Source organism: Trichosurus vulpecula, chromosome 9, assembly GCF_011100635.1.
Source record: "Trichosurus vulpecula isolate mTriVul1 chromosome 9, mTriVul1.pri, whole genome shotgun sequence".
NCBI classification, from domain to species: domain Eukaryota; kingdom Metazoa; phylum Chordata; class Mammalia; order Diprotodontia; family Phalangeridae; genus Trichosurus; species Trichosurus vulpecula.
Window position 1 is genome coordinate 111,821,275 of NC_050581.1, and position 25,852 is coordinate 111,847,126.

The following is a 25,852-nucleotide window of genomic DNA, read 5'->3' on the forward strand; positions in this document are numbered from 1 at the left end:
TGAAAAACTTGGGAAAACATTTTTGTAAGGAAATTACTAAATGGGTTCTTGAAAATGGATATTATATGATTTAAGATTGTTATATTATGATTTAAGATTATAATCAAGATTAATCATGATTAATAAATGATTTAAGAAAAATGGTACAAACAGTTGTTTTTGAATTTTAGCAAACTTCATGTATTTCAGGTGCCCCCACTGCACAAGCAAAACAAGCTTACAAACCCAGTGACCGAAGGTTTGGTACGCCCAAGCCTGTATCTTTTATTGATGTGCCCACTGAGCAGGTGGGAAGCTATTCTCAGCAGAAGATTCCTGATCAAAGACTGGACCCCTTATTTTGGTCAGAATCAGGATGGACTGGTTCCTCCCCCAGATCCAGATTTCCCCATAGGAGGACACCCCATACTGATTTCCTGGAATCTCGAAGGGACCTTGGAAGGGAGACATGGGATATAGAATGCACACCAGCAACACTGAAGAAAAAGAAGAAAAAATCTAAGCAAAAGAAATATCTTCAACCCCCAGTTGGGCAACCTTGGGATGAAAACACCGAGGTATCCAAAGCTCATCTTACAGGATCTGACTCATCAAAGCCAGGTGTTACATCAGGGCAGTCTACTGCCATGACTAAGGAATACAGGCCTGTGTCTAAAGAGTACTCTAGAAAAGGAACCATGGCTCGCCCAAAAGAAACCAAACTGGTGGCTGCATCCTCTGCCTTAGAGAGCTCGAGTATCTCACTGAGTCCTACCCAGGAAGCCATTAAAGGTGAAAGCCATCCTCAGATTGTGGGGGGTACAAAGGAAGAAAGGAGCACCACTAAAGTAAAAGAGGTCCAAGATGTTGGCTTGTCATCACAGAGCAAAAGCCCAATGAACAAGGAGGCTCTGCCACAGCCAAGTACAGGTGAAGATCCTGCTTTGGATAAAGTGCATACAATGGGAATGGTGGATTTGAAACCACCATGTCCAAACAAACAAGTAGAAGCTCCTTTTGAGGCCAAACCTGAAGAAGGAGGCTTTACTGCTAACATGAATCAGGAAGCTAAGGATGTAGTTTCAAAACCTATAACACCCCAAGAGCAGATTGAATTGGCAGCAGTAGAGGCAAGTGTTTTGGCCGATGGTAGAAAGGTGAGAGCTGGTGAAAGCAAAGCAGCTGACCAGTGTGCACCGACGTCACCCAGTCTTTTAAAGAATAAGGTGGAACCGAATGTAACCAAAACACCTGAACACAACATTTTTCCTGAGCAAAGCCAGGAGGTGGGAAATCTTGCTTCTGAGCAGCCATGGTACTGTGTGGCAGGTTCTATCCCTCATAAAGGGCTGGAACGACCTGAGAAAATTGGTGATAGTAAAGGGAGAAAAATGAGAGAGAGTGGAGAATGGCCAGTCATTCTGGAGGCACAGAAGGATGGTGTAAATCTTGGGGCAAGTGGAAAAATACCCCAAACGAAAGGGATGAATGTCCACAATGAGCATAAAGGGGTAGAATCTATGTCTTCCAGTCAAGTTTTAGAGACAATGTCTAGTCTTATTAAGACTGTGACAGAGGAACCCAAAGAGAAAGTTGACTCAGTTGTGGATGTTGAAAGTACTTCAAAAGTAGTAAGTCCTTTGGATGATAAGATAGACACAGGTCGTACTGTTGCAGCTGTTGTAGAAAAACATATGGCTGAAAGTCTAGAAAAGGGTATTAGTGAGCAGAACAAGGAGGGAGTGTCTCCTGTTTCTGAATGTCTCTTGGCAAGTCCCCCTGAGCCCAGTGCAGCTGTCCGAGTTACTGAGAAGCCTAAAAAGAGGGGCAGTGATGGGAAAAACAAAAAGTTAAAAAAAAGTTATCCTGGACAGCCTGCTTTGTTGGAGAGCAAAATAGATGCACATGTTCTGCCCATTGCCGACATGAATGGAAATCAGGACAAACCAGTTGATTTCTCTGATAAAAATAAAGAGTTCATACTCCTTCCCTCCAAAATTTCTGATCCTTTGCTTTTAGGAGTTTCTGACAAATCTGGAAAGCAGTCAGTTGGTGAAAAAGATAAAGTCACCGAAGCTAGTTCTTCTGAGCCCCGGGCATTTGTTGAGAACACAAAGCATACTGCTAAGAACTCTGCTTCCACTTTTTTGGATGCTAATAGAACAAATGTTAGTTGTGATGAACAAACCCTTCCTCTGGGACCTCCCCCTTCAGGGCAGCGTGTGGAGGGTAAAATGGAAATGACTGTGGGTCAAGTGGTAGTGGCTGACAAACCAAAGAAAAGGGGTATTGATGGGAAAAGTAAAAAGGATAAAAATACCCACCCTTTTGTAGAGAGTAAACCAGGTAAAATTGGAGTACAGATTCCTGTGGAAACCAAAGCAGAATTTAAAGTTGAGGGAATGAGCTGTGTGGATGAAAACAGAAATATTACATATTGCTGTTCAGAACTGCCAAGTATTTGGTCCCTTTTGTCTGAATCAGAGGTTTGTGGTAAACCACATTCCCTAGTTTTCTCAGATGCACAGAAGAGTGGCTCTTTCCCAGATACCTTAGCAGAAAGTGGGAAAGAGACCTCCAAGGCAGAGGCTTCCAAATTACTATCAGTAAATGACCCCAGAGAAGACATACTTGTGGGTGAGGACAGAGCAGGTAGCCTAGGGACAGGTCCCCCGGTTGATTATCTTCCCAGCACAGCAGTCGTTCCTTGTGTTAGAGTAGCCACAGAAACAGAGAGACACCAAGGGAATCACAGTGTTAGGAAAAAAGGAAAATTCAGCTTAGCTGGGCATATTGGCCCATCACAAAATGAAGCATGGATGGATGAAAGACAGGTAACAATAGAAAGTGATGAGAAAGTCAAAGAAAACAATTTTCAGGGTTCTGTGGAAGCTAATACCACTGAGCAGCCCCAGGAGAAGAAGACAGAGCCAGTAAAGGAACAGGTTCATCTGCACATGCAAGTAGAAGATGCAGGTCTCAGGTTGGAGGACAAAGACACCAACAAAAAGAATGCAGATGGAAGCATTTTCCAAGTGCTCATAGAGAATGAGATGGAGAAAGGGAAAGCCCTAGTTACAGATGAAGTCTTGCCAGGCAATAAAAGTGAAAAATTGGACTTTCTTGAGGACAAGACTAGTCAAGGATTAGATTCCAAGGACCCAGGAAGTTCAGCTGGCAAGGTGGACATAACTATTCTGCCTGTTGAACAGGAAAAAACCCAAATGGAAAAACTCAGTCCTGGCTGTAAAAATATAGACCAAGAAGGTAGCCTCTTAGAACCCTCAGACTTCTCAGCAGATCTATCAGATGCTAGGGAAGAAGCTATTCCATTGGAAGTTGTTGTAGATAAATTGTCACCAACTGTTATAAAGAGTACTCAATCCCCAAAGCCTAAAGATACAGTCTTAGAAGCACCTCAGAAGTTGACAGAAAAATCTGGGCAGCGTGCACTGGGAGAGGGAAAGGCAGAAGTGAGAAGCAAAGTAGCAGAACCATTGAAAGGCTACATGAGGCCTACCAAATCGAGGGGACTCACTCCCCCGTTGCTGAGACCTGCTGTTCCCGATCGAGAGAAACCTAAGCTTCAGAAGGCTCATGGTATGAACCAGCTAAAGCTGGGGAATGGTGTGTGCTTGTGGTTTGAAGCATCATCAGCACTAGCTTGTGTGTTAATTCTGTATTGATTCCAGCTGACTTTATGCATCGTTGGTGTGTTGGCATGAAAATGATAACCATATAATGCTTTATGCCCCTAGCAAACATGGCATGACTTGTAGATGTGAAGAGCTAGATGTTTGATTGGTTTGCCTTCTGACACAATTCTGAATGTCAGTTTTTGTATAGATGGCTTCAAAAATCTACCACTGTATGTGTCAATCTGTCACCAGTCAGTTCTCAGGTTTTTAAAAAAATCATATTGTATCTTCATATTTTATCATACATTATCATAATTATACCTAATAATTAGTAAATAAATCACTAATAGATCTATGGATTTACAGGGAATTAAAACCATTTCTTTTCAGCAATATATATGACAATTTCTGTCAGTGCATGTGCATTGCCTATTCCAATTGAGGCCCAAATTAATTTTGGATTAGAATGAAAGTATTTTTTTTGTCCCTCCATTGTTAAGATAATAGGGGATACATTTGTATAATATATACCTATTTAGATAATAGGGTATGTATTTAGATTTTTTTCCAATAGACAGAAAAGGGTTTAGAAACAATTGGCTTTAGGCTCTCATCAGGTCCCTATTTTTCACCCATAGTCTTAGGCATAATCAACATTCATTGACTATGTGCCAGGCACCGCGTTAAGTTCTGGGAACACAAAGAAAGGCAAAAGACAATTCCTGCCCTTGTGAAGCTAATTTACAGAGTTCATTTATAGATTGTCTAGTCAGGGATGGTTATACGTTCAGTAGCCGATTGGGGGGATGGGTGAGATAGAGAGAGACATTAGCATTTGAACTTGTGATCACTGACTCTGTACTCTAACCAGTCCAGTTGTTCATTTTGTTATGATTTAGAATAAATCGTGTTGTCTTGCCCCTCAGGAATAGGACATGTAGTCAGGTTGTATTCCTGAGCCTAGCTTTCCAAAGTATCACGTTGGTTGATGGTTTTCCCCCTTGCTGTGAATAAGTGTTTTCTTCTCCAGTACATATAGAGTCATTTTGCCTTGTGAAGCAGCAGTCTTCATTAGCAGTAAACTTTAGATGTTTTTAACATTGTGATCAGGTTTTTGGAAAGGCTTTGTTGTTTGAATGAATATTGTGACACAAATCTGTTCTGTTTTAGTGGAAGGCTTGTGTTGTGAATGAGATCATGCCCAGGAATGGAATATTCCATTACTGCAAAGACAGCATAGAAGACAAGAGGATACCAAAGGCAGGTGTTTGTAGAAGAGTGTGGCCATCGGCTAGCAGCTTTTTTTTTTATCTTTCATTTGTAAACTTCCACAGCATCGAGACAGTCCAAGAACTTGCACAGAGCCATGCACTCAGCCATTTTGGGAATATCACATTATATACATGTAATTAGTATGTACCAGGATTTCCATAGTTAACTTCTCTCAAATGGTCATTTAGCAAGGCCAGGTTCTCTGGTTGGGGCAGGTATACAAGGTGCCACGTTTGTGAAAGCATTGCTCTCTTTTCCTCCTTATTCCCTTCCATTAAGCTCAGCAGTGAAGCCAGGCCCCTCAGTATTCTTGACTGTCAGGAGCTGGATGAAAAGATAGTCCTTTCCATTTCAACCAGTTTTTCCGCAGATAGGTATCAAGTTCCCAGTATTTACAAAATGTGGGTAAAGTATAGTAGAGATCATTTAGGTGAAGATCAGTGGAGGCAAAAACAGAAGCGAAATCCTTTTTTACTTATTTTGTTTGAGACTTGGTCTCCTTTTCTTGCCAGTTTCCTAAGTTCAGTGGGCACTCATGGGGCTGATGCTGGTACTGATGGGCACAGTAGCTTTTATCTTCTCTGTTTTTCCAACCTGGTCCAGTTTACCCCTTCTCAGGTGGCTGGTGGCTGTCCATTCCTACAGGTTCATTCCTTATGTTGGTCGTGGTCTTTGTGTGGACACCTGTTCTGCCTTTGCTCTGCTGCTATTAGAACTCTTGAACTGAAGTGATTACCAGCCACAGCCTCATAAGCAGCAGGTCTGACAGGCATGACCCACCATTCCTGAAATGACAGTCTACAGACTCCTGGACACTCCTGGACAAAATGAATTAATAGATAACGAATTTGAGGAACAGATCAAGAGTCTAAACAGAGAAACAACATAAATTTGTAAGGGGGAATTTCACTTACCAGACATCTGCTTGAGGTTCTTTATGCCCAAAATAGAGCAACTAAAATTTCTTCAGTTTACTTTAATGATAATTTTCATCCTCTGAAAAATGGAGGAGCCCAAGAAGAGTAAATTTTATTTTGAATCTTTAACAAGAAGGAATTGGCTGCTGGGTTGGCAGTTATGGTGAATCTGTGAGTAGGCAGGAATGACCCCTCCATTTTTGTAGTCTATAATTTCTGAAAGACAAATCTGACCAAATTACCTTCCTACTCAGAAATTGCCTGTGAGAGAAATATACTCCTCAGCCTTACATTTAAGTTTTGCTCATTCTGGCCCCACTTACCTTTCTGGTCTTTTTGCATTTTACTGCCCTTCACACAGTCTGACCCCTATTAAACTGGCCATACGGCTGATCCCTCCTACGATATTCTCTCACTCTCACTTTGTTGCTTCTCGTCTCTGACTTGTAGAATCCCTTAGTTTCCTGCAAAGTACAATTCACATGCCACTCTGTGAAGCTTTTTCTGATTTTCTCAGGATTATTAGAATTCTTTGCTCTTTAGATTTCTTTTTATATATTTTCTTTTTACTTGTGTACTGTGCATATACTATACTATGCCTGTAGACCCATAAGTCCCATCAAATCAAAGACTGCTTTTGCAGTGTTTTGCAAGTACTACAGTTTAATAGGTCTTTATTTTGAACTGAAAGCTGAGAATAGTCTAGGTCAGTTACGTCCAAACTGTTTTAATTGCACCACTATCATTAAATGTATTTTTGTGCTTCTTAAGTTTATTTATAAATGGCATACATGTGCAATTGTAATTATAATCATATACATTCTAAAACTTTTGCAAAATGGAAATTTAAAAAGGATAAGATAAAGGTGAAATAATATTGGCTCACAGATCCATAGATAATTAACCTTGGATTTGATGAAATCCCCAATTGAGTATACAGAAAGAACAGGGTCCAGGGTAGAGTTTTGAGGGTCACCCGTAATTAGGGATGTAATGTGGATGGTATCCAGCAAAAGAAGGAGTAGTCGGACAGATAGGAGGAGAACCAAGAGAGCAGTTATCAAAACAGCCTAGAGGGGAGAGGGTAAGTATGTAGGAGGAGAACATTGTCAGCCATATCAGATGCTACAGAAAGGACAGGAAGGATGAAGATAAAAAAAGGTCATCAGATCTGACATTTAAGAGATCATTGGGAACTTTGATAAGAGCAGTTCCGATTGAATGAAGAGTCATGTATAAGGATATGTTTGTAAAACCTGGAGACTTGTGACACCCTCCATGGAGGTAGAGAGGTTCAGAAGAGCAATGGGTTTTGAGGGGCAGAAGGAGGTTGGAGGCACTTGCTCAGCTATCATTGCCCTGGAGCATAGAGGTTGCTCCTGTCAAGTGGGGGAAAAGGGAAAGGGTAGGGTTGAAAATTTGTCTATAAAGTCACTTCGGTTAAGTTAGGTTATGTTTTTCCTGGCCTTCAGGAACCACACCCAGTGTAGCTCTTGAATGACAACTTGAGAGCTGGCCAAAGGAGTGTGTGGTGGAGACAAATCCATGTTTGTTAGGGATTGGGGGAGATTGATCTGCAGCCCAGCTTCCTTCTTTCTGATTGGTTGGTCATCAACACTTTGAGTTTAAGCTATGTTTCTCTGTTTGAAGATGTCAGTGCATATGCACAGATGACTCACAAATCACTTTAGACTTTTAAAAAGATAACATACCTACTGGACAGGACAACTGATTAGGTCCATAGTAGGAGGAGAATCCAATCCCGTCAACATATATTAAATTCCTACTATGGTGCCAGACACTGTGTTAAGTGCTGTGGATAAAATTAATAACAGAAAGATAGTTCCTGCCCTCAAGGAGCTAATAACCTCATGAAAGGAGATGCACAAAATGGGGGAGGGGTGCCAGGGTATACTAAATGCAGGGACCTCTTGTTCTGTGACAAAAGAGATGCAAAGTAAGGTGAGAGTGAAGAGAGAGCTGAAAATGAAGTGGAAGGAAAGCTTCTCACCTCTTACAAGAGAATACCTAGTTCTCTTTGAAGTTAAATCACTTAACGTATGAGGTTATTGGAAAACCCCCAAGCGTGATTGCAGAATTACAGCCTTTGATCTGGGAAAGAGTGTGAAAAGCAGGGGAACTTCTGTAGCATTGGTTGTCCCAAATTTCAAAATGAAATCTAAAAACAGAAAAGATTCTAAGAGATCCTAACTTTAATTTTTGGAAAAATTCTAGAAGTTACTATTAAAGGGATGGTTTGTGAATGTGTGTAAAAGGAAGCAGTTATCACAAAGAGCCAGTGAGACTTCATCAAGAACATTTTAAGAACAACTTAATTTTTTGATAGGCATATTAAACCCAGTATTGATGGAATGTTTGAGATATGTAGATTAAAAAAAAAAAAACCTTGAAATTATTCTCAAGTGATTTTCCCAAGACATAGGTCTATGTCTGTCTGTCTCTGTCACACTGTTGAGCAGCCCCCCCCCCCCCCCCCCGCAACCTCTCTGCCCTCATCGTCAGCCACTCCTTGTTTGCTCCAAGATCAAATATAAATTACTTTGGCATTTAAAGCTCTTCCTGGCCCCATTTTACCATTTCATTTTTCTTATATATTACATCCATCCACACATTCCCCAGTCCAATGATAAAGTCTACCTGCCATCCATTCCAGTTTGTCCTGTCCTTCCTCACTATGAGGCCAGAGTATTTCAGCTTCAGCTTCAGTGTTTATCCTTCCAATGAGTAGTGTGAATTTATTTCTTTAAATATTGACTGAATTGATATCCTTGCTGTCCTTTAGACAGCAGAAGTCTTCTTTAGCTCTACAGTTAGGAAGTGTTGCTTCTGCAGTGCTCTGCTTTCCTTATAGTTAACTCCCGCGGCCATACATTGCTACTGGGAAAACCATAGCTTTGACAATATGGACTTCATTGGCAAAGTGTTGCCTTTGCTTTTTAGTATCCTGTCTAGATTTGTCATAACTTTCCTTCCAAGGATTCTGTTAATTTCTTACCTGCAATTGTCATCTGCAGTGACCTTTGAGCCCAAGATCATAAAATCTGACACTGCTTCCTTTTCTTCCTAGTTGTAGCAGCTTTAAAAATTTTATTTTCCTTTAATAGTCTTCTGTCTCGTCACCATTACAACCCCTGCCCAACACAGGCACACCTGTCTTTAACTCCATCTTTAAATTTTCTTTGGTTTGATTAGGCAGTACTGAAACTTAAGGAAACTTTGGGGTGACTCAAAGAGACTCCAACTTTGGCCATCCAGTTAAGAATTTCAACTCTGGGTAGTTGAACTAATCTGATGTATGAGATCCAAGAGTAAAAGTTTTGTTATCAACCTAATGAGCCAGTTTAAACCAAGGACGATATGATCCTATAAATTTGCCACAGGAATCCACCTGCCTTACTGAAGTCCTTACTCAATTTTTCTGCTCTTTCATTTTGAATTTTTCCCTGGACCACTTTTTATTCAACATCCTTGCCCACATGAGGTCAGGTCATCTTCTCTTCTGGTTTTCTTAATAGCAGGAAAAACAAGATTCCTATGATTCAGCTGTGCTAGCAGTGTGTTCAGTCCTTTGTCACCAGATACCAGTCTTACATGTAGAGTACTGATAATACAGATTTTTTGATGATAACCTAAAAATCATCCTATCATTCTATTCTCCCTTTCCCAGCACTTTGCCATTATCCATTGCAGAGTTAGAGAGAGGTTCCACAAAATTGAGGGCCCTCTTTGACGTCATTTTATGTTTTTCCGTTCCATGTCTTCTATACCTCCTTCAAGGCCTACACCCTGCGCGCCCCCCCCCCCCCCCCCCCATCTATTCATTCCCAGGTGACTAACCTACTGGTGATATGGTTCTGCACATTTAGCTAGGTTGGTCTTTAGGAAACACACTTGGTTTATTGCTGAGATCGTACCATCCTTCTAGTGTGGTAGCACTTTAAGAAAAATGTGCTCCACTGTAATACCCTTCAAGAATCCAGACTTCTTGAAGCATCAGATTTATTTTGCTTTTGTTTGAGAATAGAACTAGGAAAAAAAGGGTTGAAGTTGTAGACTGCTAAAATTAGGCTTTTTAGGGGAAAACAAAAACTTAAGTCAAGAGACATTTATTAAACCCTTACTATGTGCCAAGCCCTAAGGACATAAAGAAAAGCCGAAATATGATCCTCTTTTCAAGAGCTCATATTCTAAATAACGGAGTTATCCCTAAATGGGATGGGCTGCTTTGGGAGATAATGCAGACATAGACCTATCACTTATGAGAATAATTTCAAGTCTTTTGTCCCAAAGATTTACTTTCAATAAAGGGAGAGGATGCAGAGTTAAGTTCTTGTGCCACTATGGCTTGAAGCAGATGACCTTTGAAGTCCCTTCCTACCCAGCCAAATTGTGACCCACTTGATGCGCTCAGCGTAACCTTGAGCTCCACATTTTGTAGCCATGGTGATCTTTATAGTTTAGATAGCACTCTGGCTATAATATGCAGTGGACATTTGATAACACGTGAACCTGAGATTCTAAGATTTTGACACTCGAAATAATTATGTATGTTTTGAGGAAAGCTTTGCTAATACCTAACTCTGGGTAACCTTGACTGACCATTTACTGTCTTTGCTGCTGCTCAGTAAGTCCCTGTCAATGAATGTCACAAAACCTTGATGCATGAATTCACAATAAAGTCAGACTAATATTTTTCCTCTTGGCCATTGTTACTATGAAGAGATAATAATTTAATTTTTATTTTAGTCAACAAGTAGCTATTAAGTATCTACTATGCGACAGGTACTGGGCTAAGCAGTGGGCATACAAAGACAGGCAAATAGTAATATAACTTTGTTATCAGATTACTACATAGTAGTGTCTCCTTGAATAGCTAACCATCCTTACCTTCTCTTCTCTCATCTGAAGGTTACTGCCCACCTTGTATTTAATAAATGCTTGTCAGGTTGACTATGTTTGAGTTGAGTTCTCTCAATAATATTCCTCTATACCTTGAAACTTTCTGTCTGTAGTGAGATGATATTATTCTCATTCTATAGAGGAAGTAACTGAGTCTAAGAGAGGGTATGTGACTGGCTCTTAGTCACATAGATCACAAAAACATGTTGTCAGAGCCAGGATTGAAGCTCAGCTTCTTAAAATCAAAATACTGCATTCTTTCCATTGCAGGAATGTGCCTCAGAACCTCTCCTGACCTTAGATTTCCCTCAGATTTTGTTTTAGATTTCCCTCAGATTTTGTTTTTACTTTCCTGTTTATTCAATAATCACTCATTAAGGGCCCAGTATATACCCAACATTTATATTTTAGTTTATATTATAGTTACTTCCCCATCTAGATTATGTGTTTCTTTGAGGACAAGCACATTGTTATATTTTTCTTTAAAACTCCCACAGTGAAAGCAGTAAAAGCTTAGTAGTAACAACATGAAATTTTGTATATGGTTAGTGCTTAAAGAGTGTTTTTAAAAAATTGATTTTGGTTTTAATTGGTGAAAAGATCACATATAAGTAAACTATAGATTGGGATTTTCAAGTTCATATTTATGGGGTTGTTTCTCTGAATATTTTTATACTTTTTGTCATATACATACAAAAAAGTTTAGAGCTATCCATTTTAAAATTAATATCTGTCAGTCTTTCAGCATTTTTATGGAAGTCAAATAGTTTTGTGAGCCTTTTTTCTTTTTTTCAAGTATGAAGTATTTATTGGGAAATTTCTTGTATAAGATGTCGTATTGTTTTGCCCTATGGATATATGAGTACATACCATACATATGTACTCATCATTATATTCCCAAATTAGAAGCAAGATAATAATTTTATGGTCCTTGGCTTTTGTTGCTACAGAAATACTCTCAATAGTTCTTATGTGTAAGATCATTGGATGTTATCAGTAGCAGCACTTAATTGGACTTTGTTTCTAGAAACTGTGGCAAGTAGCAGTTTGTCATACCGGAAAGTAGTGTTGCCTTGGAAACTGGTGCAAAAAAAGACTGCTTAGGAACCAATAGAAACCAAAAAAGAGGTATTGAACAGGATAAGCAATCGCTTCAGGAGGAAGACAAAAATAGAAACACTTGGCAGTTGCATCCGCTAAGCCTAGAGGCTCACAGATTCAGCTGGTGAAAGTGTAGTGATTTGGTTAAAGAATTAGAATGAACATATGTCTTGGAAACTGCCTTATTCCCAATTACACAGAAATTCATGTGGCATTTTCTCACATTCAGAGGGTACATGTATTTTTCCTTCATGTGGCCATAGTGAAAATGGGAAGGCTTTAGGAACCTTCTTAGAAAAGAAAAAAATGATGTCCTTTTCCTTGGCTGCTTTAGAGTTACTGGTCAGAATTTAGTCTGTAGCTGTGTAAAGGTAGATATCTTTTCACATAGAAGTTTTTTACTCTTAATAGTTTTTTTTCATAATTTTTTTTACAATATTTATTGTACAAGTTCACAGATAGGGAACAATTGTCTCTGATATGTCAGATTACCATTTCAGAATAACTGATTAACCATATTACTCTTTCCTCTATCTTTTTGACAAATGACCTTATAACTAAGTAGAACATATTTTATTAATTCCTCTTCCCTTTGCCTCTTAAAAAAAGTTCAGATTCAATTCTGAATAGAATCTCTTTTTTCTTTTAAGTTCCTAAACTTATAAATGGACTTATTTGACTAATACACTTTTGTAAACATTAGCTTTCCCATATATTATCTTAATTGCTCCTCATAGCAACTGAGAAACTGCATAGAGTGAAGGATATTATTATTCCCATTTTACAGATGTTTACTAGAGTTCTCCCAGGCCACACAGCTTGTAAGTGAAACACCTAGAAGGATAACTGAGGTCTTTGAACTGCCAACCTGCTGGGTTGCTTTTTTTTTTCACTACACTCTGTCTCGTTAATGTAATTGAAAAATTGTTTATAAATCATGTATTTGGATTTCAAAATTCTTTATCATGTCACTGTTCCTTCCCTGAATCTATGTAGCTTGCTTTTTCTTTCCAGCCTCCCTGACAGTGCTGAGTACTGCTGGATCCCAATGATAATGCTGTATGTGGAGCCCCTGCACTTCTTATTCCTGATAATCAGAAAAGAAAACACCAGGATGTCAGATTTAGAAGGATTTACTTGATTATATTTCTCTTTGGAATTCCGGGACTTCATTTGTAAGGCTTGACCTATTTTATCTGCTGGATATTGATGGATCCTAGCATGTTCTAGATTTTCTTGTATCTCTCTAATATTAGTTAGTAAACTGGTTTTGGAATGGAATACATTTTAAGTTTTTTATAGGTCACACTCTGAGAAGTTACAGTACAGAAATTTTGACAGCTTCCCTTTGATGTTTGCAAATTCTGCCTTGTTGTTCTAGCCTCAGCCCTAGTCTCTATTGGGTCCATGGCCTCAACTCCTGGGCTTCACTGTGCACCCCCACCTTCCTGATATGAGTAGATAATTAAGGGTATTTGGGAGTAGTTGATGATTAGATAGACCCTTTATTAAATGGTTGTTATGTGCCAGGCATTGTACCAAGTACTTAGAATCAAACTACAAACAAAAGCATTTACATTCTAATGGAGGAAAACAGCTTGTAAAAGGGATTTGGAATGCAGGAAGAATTCAGCAAGGAACAATCCAGGGTGAGGTGGAAAAGTGGAGAGTCGTTTGTGGAGCCTAGAGAGAAGTGAGCATGTCTGGCCTAAGTGCTTACTGAAGTGGAGGCTCCCTGTGGGAGGGAGCAGATTAAATAACGTAGAGGTTGTGTGGAAGGCGTTTGTGTTGGGGGTTAGTCCCATGAATCACTTCACAGGAAAGATTGTGTTTTAGACACTTACAAAATTATATATTGAAATAGACATACATCGTAATTTTGGTGGATTTTCTTTCAGTGCCTTTTCTTGTAAGGGAATGCATTTCCTCAAGAAAAAAACTCTATTTGAGGAGCCATGGGAGGCAGTACTTTTTATTACATTAGCATTTTTGACAGAAAATAAATCCTAGCTTGTTTTTACATCTCTACTGAGGCAGGAAGGCAAGGGATGTATATTCTATGTATATTTTCCCTTAGCATATGACCTGTTTCTTGGTTTCCAAGTTTGTGATCTCATGCATTGGAGATTTCTCTCAATTATGGTTGATTGAAAAAACAAACAAATATGGGAGAGAACAGCCATAGGTAAGTTCAGCGAAACTACTGGACCACTTATTGAGTTTTGCCCTCCTGGGATGGAGAAATTCCAAAGACGTATCAGTTTCCTCATCTGCTCAGTGAACTAGTTGGCTGTAACTTCAGAAGTCACTTCCACTTCTAAACCTATGGTCCTATGAAATGCCATTTGGAACAGACTCAGCTGTTGTATGTTCGCTCATATTGGTGACCTAGGTCCTCTGAAGCCAGAGTCTGAACTCTCACAGATCCTACCAATCAAAAAGGCTTTTCGTCTAGACCCATGACAGATGCTTATCTCTCAGCTGAAGAAAGTACAGTAAAATGGCGACGGGCTATATCATGAGGTTGGCTGTAGTTGGATGAACTTTTTGGCCCCAGCAGCTCTCAGAGTGGGCATAGTAAACCATAGAAAAGTGGAGGAGTTCCCATCACAATGAAATCACAGACCTTGAAATGAGAAATATGCTTCTGATCTGCCAACTTGGGAGGTTGGTCTAATATTGGGGAAAGACAATGCTGGCTGCCTTGGGCATCTGTGATCACAAGGGAGTTTTCTTGTTGTAGATGACAGGTGATCCTGACCAAGACTGAACTGAAAACTTTTGAGGTGGCCTGGACTATACACAGACCCAGGGTACCTTTGGATTAATCACTTAATGCTAGGATTATCTACTCAGCTTCTTCCCAGGTAGGATTCCTTTTATGTTGGCAAGAACAAACCCTGAATTTAGAGTATGAAAACTTTGGTTCACCTTCTAGCTTGGCTACTTTGTGTCTGTAGCCATGGTCAGATCACTGAGCCACATTGAGCCTCAGATTCCTTCTCTGTACAAGGCAATTAGGTTAGATCAAGGGTTGACCTGGTTTTTCGTATCTCATAACCATATGCTTTCTGATTCTATAAACTGACCTTCTATCTGTAATCCCTAGCCTTGCTTTTTTCCTTAGCTAGTCTTCTCAATTTGTACCAGCTTCCAATTTTGGCTCTTTCTGGCTTCCACTAGCTTTCTGTGACCTACAGTCCTACCTACAGTATCTGCACATTGACATTGGGATGGCCAGGATAAGTGAGTTTTGAAATGAACTATGAAAAATAAATTAAAAAGAGTTAGTTTGGCCTTATGATCATCACCTGGACTTTTGGCAGGGAGAGTAAGGAGAGAAACAAAGAGAAGAAAATCTTGACTAGGATTAAAACACACTTGACAGATTTTAAAAACACAAGGAGCAAGGGATTTTTGTGTTTTTTTTTTCTTTTTTTGCTTTTGGCTCTCAGGCTTTCCTGCCCCCACAGCATCTGGTTGTCAGACCTGGCTCTCACTTCATTTAAAACAAATCTTATATACTTCAGTCATCTTTCTGCCAACAGGCTCAGAGCCATTATTCTTTTGGCCGAGAAGGGTTGAGAGTAGTAGTATTGTATTTCCAGGCCACTCCAAGTTAATGCCATTTAGTGAATCACTTATCATAGGTTTGGCCCTTGTGGTAAGTGTTGTCTAGATCAGAGGTGGTTGCAGTCTGTAGGTCAGCCGCTGCTTGTGGGCTAAGTGGGCTAGAACCAGTTTAAAATTGTATTGGCAATTGTTTAACGAAACAAACAAAAATGCAACATAGATTATGTTAATTTATTCTTTTCTAAGTCATTTTGTTACCAGCTGGTCTTTCTATTTGAGTTGGACATCTGGATTATTTAGGTACCTATTCTGAACTTTCTAACTAAAGTATTAACATAATCTTCCGGAATTATTTCTGATCAAGATGGCTAAAAGAACAGAGCTAGACTGCCCATTTCACAAAGGAAAAAACTGGAATGAATAATGATCAAGATATACAATAGAAACCATAGTCATGGACACCACCAAGTCAGAATAGCACACAAAGGTTCATGGACAATAGGAAAGGAGATGCCAGAAAAGCTCATGCTATTGCCAACAGACAAGCTTGGTGGGCAACCAGAGTCGAGGCAGAAACGTGCAGCCTGCAAGGCAGCTGGTGACCTGGAGTCAGAATGATCTGAGTTCAGATCTGGCCTCACACACTTACTAGCTTTGTCACCATGAGCAAAGCACTTAACTGGTGTTTGCCTCAGCGTCTTCAATGGTAAGTAGGGATAATAGCACCTACCTCACAGGGTCTGTGTGAGGATCAAAGGAGATAATATTTGTAAAAAGGACTTAGCACAGTGCTTGGCACGTAGTACTATTGATGATCAGCCATGTCAGCCTTGTCCAGTTCTTTGTGACTCCATCTGGGGATTTCTTTGCAAAGATAGTGGAGTGGTTTGCTGGTTCCTTCTCATTTTACAAAGGAGGAAACTGCGCTAAACAGGGTTAGGGAAGTTACTCGGGGACACACAGCTAGTACACGTCTGAGGCTGGATTTGAACTTAGGAAGATGAGTCTTCCTTGCTCCGGGCCCAGTTCTCTGTCCACTGCCCCATCAAGGTGCCCTTGCATATGATAAACACTGGATCTCATTGCTTATTCTCTTCTCCTTCCTCTTATGCTTTGTTTTGTGAGATAACAAGAGTAGAAGACCCAGAGTGAGAATACTGGCACCTCTAGGGATTGGGAGTGGCCAGTGCAGTTTCTTTGGCATGGCCTGGGGTCTTAGCGGTTCCTAGCACTGTCTTGAGATGCCTTAGAGAGGACCTGAGGACCTGGAGCTCTAAACCTCAAAGAGGTCTAACTATAGGAGATGGAGATTTTTTCATCAACCCCGGTGAACCTGGCTGAGATCAAACCAGGCTGACCACGCCACCCAAATTTGCAGCACTGGGTGGAGCCTGGCCTGACCTGAAGCCCTGATTCAATAACTAATACTGGGGAGATAATTAAACCAAAGAATATACTGACCAGTATTAAAAAGAAAAAAATCATTAACAATGTCAAGATCTCCAAAGAGGAGAGAGTGACTTAATAACTGTAAGCAGAGACTCAGAGGGTGAAAATGGATTTTCCACAAGTACAACCTGAATCTGTAGAAGAAATGAAGCAAGAAATTAAAATTCAACATCTTCTTTCACTAAGGAGCTTCCTCAGCTTCCTTCTCACTAAAATTACAATGTGAGACTAGATACTGTGACCTTCTCCAGGTCCAGGCAGCTGGTGAAGTGTAGAGCCTGTATTTGAACGTTGGTTTTCTGGCTCAATTTTGCATGCTTTGCTCAGTACTACAGTGCTTCTCTTAGGTGCTGAGTAGCAAGTTTTTCACTGTAGAAAACAGAAGTGACATGTTACAGGAATAAAACAGGGTTTTCCCTTTAAGTGAGTTCTTTTGGTATACTCCAGCTCATTTCAAGGCTAGCACAGCTCATAAGGCTTTGTGATCTTAAGGAATTTGTCAGTAATTTGAATAAATTGCTATACCAAGAAAACCCTCTCTTCCTCTAGCAGACTGCATCGAATTTCAACATTATTTATATGTGAGGGGGAAATTACACATTCTAAAACCAGTTTTTCTTTATAGTTGTGGGTGAGGTTTGGAAAAAGGAGTTGTGTGTCTTTTTGATTTAAGTAGATGAGTGAGAAAGAAAGTTATCAGGGAAATTGATGTGTCAATAAATATGTTTGTAAACATCATTGAAAGCCAGTATAATTACTGTCTCCAACATTTTGTATGGCTTAGTTTCAGTATGATCTTTTTAGTTGCAACTCTAAATACCTATGGTAGTTATCAGAAAATTGTATTTTCAGTTAAACAATGGTATTTTTTGGTAAGAATAGTAGCATCTAATTTTTAAAATTGAATTTCTAAAGAGCTCTTTTCAAATTATTGGATGAATTTAGCGGCAGAGGGCTTTGGGGAAAGAGGTATAGGGGGTTGGGAGAAAGGATTTTTGTCATGAATCCTGGGGACTTGGTATGATGTCACTGGATCAGCCAGCCCACAAGCTCTGTGTGCTTGTAGGTGGTGTTAGAGCTCCAGGATTGTTGAGAGGGGAGAGGCAGCAGTGGGGATGTCACTCACAAATGAGCAGCCAGCTCCTCTCACGGCTTACAGCCAGCTGTGCAAAGGCAAGACCCCAGAGCGCTGCTCAGAATCTTCCCACTGCATGGAATCCCCAAATGATTTCAGCAAAGCTGGATATGAGTGGCAGAGGACCGAGGGCAAATTACAGGAGATCGGACTGAATGTGCATTCTGGCGGGCAGCTGCAAGAAGGGCTTGGAAAGAATGCCGCCTTTCCGGACCAGGGCAGGCTGTGCTTCTTTGAAGGGAAGCTAGACAAAGAGCTAAACAGGGAGACTGAAGTGCAGAGTGAGAAATGCTCAGCAGCCCCCGGACACCTGGAGAGCTGGTCTTTGATCTCAGAAAACTTCCCTCCCTCTAAGGGGAACTTGACCAACCAGAAAACCCCTGGGTTCACCCTGGGGGAAGCAGAGGGGTCAGAGACAGAAAATGGAGCTGGGACCAAGAATCAGCCAGGTGGCAAACCTCCTGAGACAACTCGTGGCCTGGCCCAGTACATTAAAGAAGAGGAGACTAGTGTTTGGAACCCCAACTTCAACCTAGTACAACAGGATACTTTGGGGTCAGGAGAGATGACTCCAGGTAAGAAAGAGACTAATGCCACCTCCCAGGACTGCTTTGTGATTGGGGTAGTGAATGACAGCTATGGGCTCAGTGGCTATTCATCCTTGACTGCAGCCCAGACCCCAGCAAGTTCACAGACTGCCATTCCATACCCACCAACCACGATGGTTGAGCTAGCCCAGGATGACTTGAAAGTGAGTTCTTCTAGCAGTGGCTATGATGAAGAGGGCTCTTCAGTGGACATGGAGAAACCGAGTTATGCTGAAGGAACTTTCCTTAACCGGGCCTCCCAGCAAAGAAAGGCGATCCGTAGAGCCATGTCTGAATGTTCCCACCTTTCTGTACCCCCTGCCCTCAACCTAGCTGACAAGTACCCTGAGCTTCCTGGTCAGGACGACCGTTCTCCCACCTCTCTATCTCCCACCAACAGCCCAGTACTGAGCCCCACACCAAGAAAACTTGGAACCTCCTCCATGAAGCGCTCCATGACTGTGGCTGAGGAGCAGACAACTAACCACAGGTTAAGCCTCGGGGAATCACCTAAGCAGACCACTAAGGAGCTATTTCCATTAATCCAAGAGGAACTAGCAGCTAAGAAGGCCGACCTGATCCAGCCCACTAACAAAAGCTCGGTCAAGAAAGAACTGGTCAACAAACTGAAGCAGATTCCTGAGGTGAGCGTCAGGGAAAAGGGGCAAGAAGGAGCCGAGGTGAGGAGTGCTACAGGGCCCCCAAGCTGCCATGGAGGGGAGAAAGAGCCCAGGCAGACCACTGCAGCGGGGAAGAAAGAAATCGAGGTCATCTCCACACAGCATGCTCCATCTTTTCAGTGCAGAGAGGAACCACGTGATGGTATGTTGCTAAATTTTACCTCCATGGGGAACCAGCAGATAGCCGTGAGGACCAGAGTTGACAGATTGCAGGAGGGGAGGAGGGGCTGGTGGCTGAGCCAGCCTCTGAAAACGGGTTGTTTTAGTTTGAATATGCCAAACAAAGGGCAGGCGGATTGAATCCATTTCTTTTGAAAGATCTTGAGGAATTAAAGGGCAAAGGACTAGGAAATCATTTTTGGCTGTTTACCCTCAATACTTTGGAGATGGTATTAAGGACCAAGGTTTTAGAGAACTGAATAATTAGGTTCAGGGATTATGTGAGGCAATATTCTAACCTTCTCCTCGACCTCCACATCCTTTCCTTTTCTCTATCTCCTCCCTTACTTTTTTAGCCAGAATCAATATTCCTATAGACTAAAAGTTCAAATTCCATTTCCTTACTTGAGAATTTGTGTCTCTGTTGGGATACACAATGGATTATCAGCTGCCCTCCTCCCATTTATTAGCCTAGCCTGGATATAAACTGCTTTCCGCTGCACTTTGGAGAACATTTTACTTTTGTTCAGGGTGAAAAGGAATTTTAAACCCTGGGTTGTTTTATATTCCTTTCCGGGTTCTCATGGTTAACTCAGTCTTGCCTCTTGTTTTTTCCCTTTATGTATGTTTACAGGGTGAAGAGGAGGAAGGGGAGAAGGAGAGGCTTTGGAGATGATAAACAACTAACCATTGCAGGCTGTGTAGCCTGTCCCCTCTACTTCCCTCCCTCTCTGATCACCCTACTGGTCCTATTGTTAGCCGTCCAAATAAGCCTGTTTTTCCTTGTATCCTGTTTGTGTACAAAGGGCCGTGATTCATAAGCCTAGTTGACTGGGATTTCGAATGTGACAAGACCTCTGTATATGTGTGTTTTCTTTGTTTAGAAATAACAGTCTCTTTCCTGGGGATCCGTTTTCTTTTCTCTACCACCCTCCCCACCCTCACTTCATTTTAATGAAATTTCTCCATCTTCTGCTCCTAAAATACAAATTGGGATGGGGTGTTACGGAAAAGGAAAAATTGATCAAAAACAGAAAGTCAGATATTTTGCGTAGCAATGGTTTCCTAAGAGAGTGCTTGATTGTTGCTTTATAATTTTTCCTTCAGCTTCTGAAGCCTAAGAGCCTTGATGTGTTATTACTTGTATTATTGCATGACTTAATTACAACTTTTTGAGGACAGGAATTTCTTGCTCTCTCTTCACCCTGAGATTCTTACTAGAGTGTTATCCAGTTAATAGATATTCTATATAAATTAGAAAGTTAGGATGAGTATTTTTTTCTTCCTTAGAATGTGGCAAATCATCTTTCCTCATTCTGGTTAATGGTCATCTTAAAGCTATCAAAATAGTTGTTGGTTGTAAAAACTGGTTACCATAAGGCCCAGGCTATTCAAGCATCTTTAATGAATTTGTGAAAGTATTTTAAATTTCTGACTTAAATGCTTTTCTAGGAAAAGCATCACATTGGTAGTCGGAAGACCTCCTGTCTAATACTATCTCTTTCATTACCTGTGTGACCTTGGACAAGTTACAGTCTCCCTGTGGACCTCATTATTGGTAAAATGAGGGGTTCAACTACATGGCCTTTATGGTCTGACTCAGTTCCAAATCTAGGATACTCTAGTGACATCCAAGGGCTAACTGGAATTCTTAATCTTAGAATTCTTTTAGAATTTGGAAAGGATATTACATGACTTGTAAAAATCTGTATTCCACCAGGGAATGATCACTGGGCTTTAATCTCAGATTTGCCATTGTGTGTGTGACCTTGAGAAAATCACTAGAACGAGGGATGGAAAGAAATAAGGAAATAGTCTTTTATTAAGTGCTAACTATTTGCCAAGGCAGTGTGCTAAGTGCTTTCAAAATACTCTCTTGTTTTAGCCTTATAACACCCTTCAGAAGTAGTTGCTATTGTTATCCCCAATTTACAATTGAGGCAGAGGGGACTTGCCCAGGCTCACACAGCTAGTAAGGATCTAGGCTAAATTTGAACTCGGGTCTTCCTGACTCCAGGTCAAAGCTACCTAGTTGGTAGTTTCCTATTTTAGGCCCCTAATCTGTCAAATAAGAGTGTTAGACACAATTATTGTCAAGAGCCCTTTCAATTTACCTTTAACCTTCTCTAATTCTTTTCCTTCCTCCCGTTACTCAAACGATTCAAAGTTGTTGTTACTCCTTTTAAATGGTCTCTGGTGCCTCAAAAAAAAATTCTGGAATATTTCCTGGATTTTTCTTCTACTTAATCCCTCCTTCCCTTCATTTTTACCCCTTTTCACACAACTAAACTTTATGTAGAAATTAACCCATTTTTTTTTCCAATGCCAGATTTCTCTGTGGAAATTTCCTTAAATCGTCACTGTTGGGGAGTGGAGGGCAGTGGGCAGGAGAAAACTGAATATTCACTGAACATTTTAGAGGACATGAACCAGTATACCTGAGTCCATGTTGTAATGAGCTGTTTTAACACTGGTTGATCGTATACAGCCATATTGCCCTTTATTCAGACTGTACGTATACCCTTAATGATGTATTACAATTAGAAAGCTCCTAATAAATGTTTGAATACATTTACAACAGGTAAATTAGGGACAGCTATTGGGTTTACAAAAGATTCATCATTGGATTCTTTAATCTGATCCATTTAAACTATATGGCTCCCTCGACTAATATTTGACTTTTTATGACCTTTAAAAACACACTTGCAGCGTAAATCAAGCTGGTTAGTATTTTGAGAGCATTTTTCATAGTATGTCAGGTTTATTAAAAGGCTTTGTAATTGTATGTTCTATTTAGTCTGCGCAACAAATTCATAAGTAGGTCAGTGCTCTTCCCTTCCAGCTTCAAATTTATCATCCTAAGTAGGTTGTGACTTCCCAGGGTATAACAGCAAATCAGTGTCAGGATTTAGTTTAGAATTCAGAACTGAGACGTTCGTCTCTAGGAACCATCTATATTCCCTTTTATCTTCCCAGAGATTTTCAGCCAGGTTCTGAGAAATTTGAGCTATAGAAATTGGAGTAGGAGCGCATCTATTTATTTATTTGAGTGTGTTTAGCTCATCCCTATCCTATTCAAATGAAAAAAGAAAAAGTTTCCAGAATTTCCTTAATCATGACGAACACATCATCTGCTTATTGCCTAAAAGAACAACTAGCTGTTGTTGGGGCTGGGCAGAGGCATTCAGAAACTGTAAAATGCCTAGGCAACAGGGATTGTATTGAAGGCATTTCTGTTGAAGAATTGCACCTAGGAAACTAAAATGTTTACCAGAATTTCATACAAGAAAATACTTGAAAAGAGGGTTTGTTCTGTGTGAAATGTGACTTGTAGCAGGTAAGTATCATACATTTCAGTATTGGCCATATGTGATATGGAGGGAAATAAAAGATGACAAAATCAGAACTCTTTCTGAATATTCAACCTAATATTTTAATTTTAAACTTAATGTCTGGGAGCAGCATGGCATATGCCCATCAGAGTATTTTGTATAGTCCTATATTTGTGGGTCTAGTCTTTCTTGATATTATTCTTCATCAGTTAATACAAATCTTCCCAATTTTCTCTTAAGCCATCCATTTTGTTATTTTTTATGGCACAGTGGTATTTCCTTACATTCATATGCCATGATTTATTCTGTCATTCCTGAATTAATGGGGTACCATCTTAGTTTTTGGTTGTTTTTTGCTGCAAAAAGAATGGCTCTACATGAAACCTACAGGTCAACATGGTGTTTGGCACATAGTAGTAGGTCCTTAATAAATGCATATTGGTTGGTTGATTGAGGTAAGACTCGAAGATGGATCCTGAAGCTATGAATAGGACTGAGGACAATGAAGATTAGGAAAATAATACCAGAAGATGTATAGATGAAATAAAATCCAAGATAGGTAGAAAATGGGTAGACAGAATGATGGTGAGTGTTCTCACATGACTACGTCAAAAGTTTCAATGTACAGTAGATAGCTACAATTCAGCAAAGATTGTGTGTGATAATGAGGTTGGGAAGATAGATTGAGACCAGTTTAGAGGCTTGTGTGTTAGATTAAGAAGTTTCAATTTTATTTTATAAATGGTGAGGGAAAGGAAACTGTCTTAAAATTTTAACAGAGAAATGACTTGTTTTCAGTTGACGTAGTGTGTGACATCTGTTGGGTAAAACCACGTAAAGGATGTAAAGACTGGCTTGGCTAAGAAGATAAGAAGACCAATTATGAAATGTTCAGTGGATGAAGGAGTATAATCAAGGGGCTATGAGGAACTTGTATTGGCAGATGGGGCATGTGTGGGCATAGCAGGGAGATGTGGTGACCTTGGTGACAGTGTTATTGATCTACCTAAGGAGAGGGTGCTACATGATTCTTGCATGAGAAAGATCCTGATTTTTCTCAAAATACCAGGTGATCAGAGGTAGTGTGCTACGCTGGGAAACAAAGACCTCTGATGTCTGAACTGGTTTTATTCCTATTCTTTTATACCTGACACTATAAGCAAGCCACTTGATTTTTCTGAACTTGTAAAATGAAAAAACTACGTTATCCAGAGGTTCTGAACCTGGAGTCCATAAGATCCCCATATAGCTATAGAGCCTATGACCCTATTGGATAAAAAGTTTGGGGACAGGGTGAGTGTAACAAGTAAAAACTTGCATTACCACAGCTACCTTAAATTCTTACATCTGAACAGGCAACTGCTAATACTTTGTTGTAAAATGTAGGACTTGGTAAATATACTACAGATTCACTTCAAATTATGAAGAGACTAATTTCCCACATTCTCACAAGTGTGGGGAACAAAGAAGACACAGTTGTATATAGTATGCAGATGAAATTGTCTCCTGTATAATTATAAGGGATTTGTTAGATGAATGTAGTTAAAGGAGGAGAATGAAATTCTGAAAAGAAGAATGGCCAAATATACAAGAATATAAAAACACATTCCAACTCATCAATAATAGAAACATAAATTAAAACGGCTTTGAGGTTTCTCTGCCTACCAAGCAAATTGGAAGAGATAAAGGGGGGAAAAATTGTCAATGTTAGGTGTGCTTTGGGAAACATGGCACATTAGTATCCTGTGGGAAAACAACCTGGAATTTTGTCAGAAAAATGACTAAAATGTTCATGCTTTTTGACCCAAGATCCCACTCCTGCCTAGATACCCCAAATGTGTTAAAGACAAAGTCCATTATATGCCAAAATATTCTTACTAGAATTTTTTTTTTGGTAGCAAAGAATGAGAAACAAAATAGATTCTCATAGATTGGGGAATGGCCGCATAAATACGGTGTGACTATACTGGAGTATTTACGACCCATGGTATCATGTGATCATAGATTTAGAGTCAGAAGGGACCTTAGAGGTTACTGAGCATCACATCCCTCATTTTATAGAGAAGTACTTTGGTCATAGCCAAGACTCAAAGCTAGATCGCTGGACTCTACACCTTGAACATTTATCTTCCACTATATCACCAGCTCTATTGAACTGTAACAACTGATGAATATGGTGAATTCTGAGAAACGTGGGAAATTTTTTTTACGAGCTCATGCTTAGCAAAGTAAACTAGTAGCTCATAAATATAGACAATAAAAATAATGCAAATGGAAAAGCCACTCAAAGTGAGCCAAGTATTTAGTAATTGTAATAACTAATCTTGATCCTGAAAGATGATAATGAATGCCAGCTTCCTTTTTTTGGGGGAGAGGCCAAGAACTATTGAGCCCTATGATATTCCATAAAATTTTCAGTTTCAGTCACAGTATCAGTTGTTTTGCTTGTTTTTCAATATTGAAAAAGTGCATCTCAATTCTGGGGGTAAAGTTATATCCAGAAATGATTATGATAGGAAACCAAAAGGCATTAAAAATCACTTCCCTTATAGGATAGGTATAAGGACCAAATAAAAAAATATGTGTAAAGCACTTTGCATACTCAGTTTGAGTTTTGCTTCTTTATCATCCATAGCTGTACTCTGGTATTCGTGGAGGTGACATGGATCTGGCTTCATCCTGAGTTGAGGCAGGAGTTGAAGGAATAATTGAGGCATAAATGGATAAAAAGGATTTAAATGCTTCCAAAATTGACAAAAATTTGCTTGGAATTTTCTAAAACTATTCATTTTTCACTAATCCACAAAGAAAATGGTAGAGAAATACTTAATAAATATTCCAGTTTTTCACTAAGTATATATTGAATGTCTTTTCCTGTATTATTAGGGTAAAGAGGGGGTGACTTTGTGTTCATTGTCATGCTATTATATTTTAAAAAGCCTAGATGTGATGCCTGTCTTTCTGATTCATACAGCTGTATTCTAAGAGGTTAACTGGAGGTGTTGTTAATTTGGTAGAGAATATAGAAATATTGTCAACCATGATCGGATATAAGAATAAAGGCACTGGCATTAAGGGGGATTGGGAAAAGCCTCTTAATTTCACAAGTC

At 39.8% G+C, this 25,852-nt stretch overlaps 1 protein-coding gene across 8 annotated transcripts in view; it reads left to right on the top strand.

Annotated features, from left to right (window-relative positions):
* MAP4 (microtubule associated protein 4) overlaps positions 1 to 25,852 on the top strand; it is a 178,764-nt gene that overhangs the window by 108,079 nt on the left and 44,833 nt on the right. For all 8 annotated transcript variants that reach the window (XM_036737759.1, XM_036737763.1, XM_036737766.1 and 5 more), the window contains exon 11: positions 190 to 3,579. In XM_036737759.1, coding sequence (XP_036593654.1) covers positions 190 to 3,579 — 3,390 coding nt within the window. The remainder of the gene's footprint in view (positions 1 to 189; positions 3,580 to 25,852) is intronic.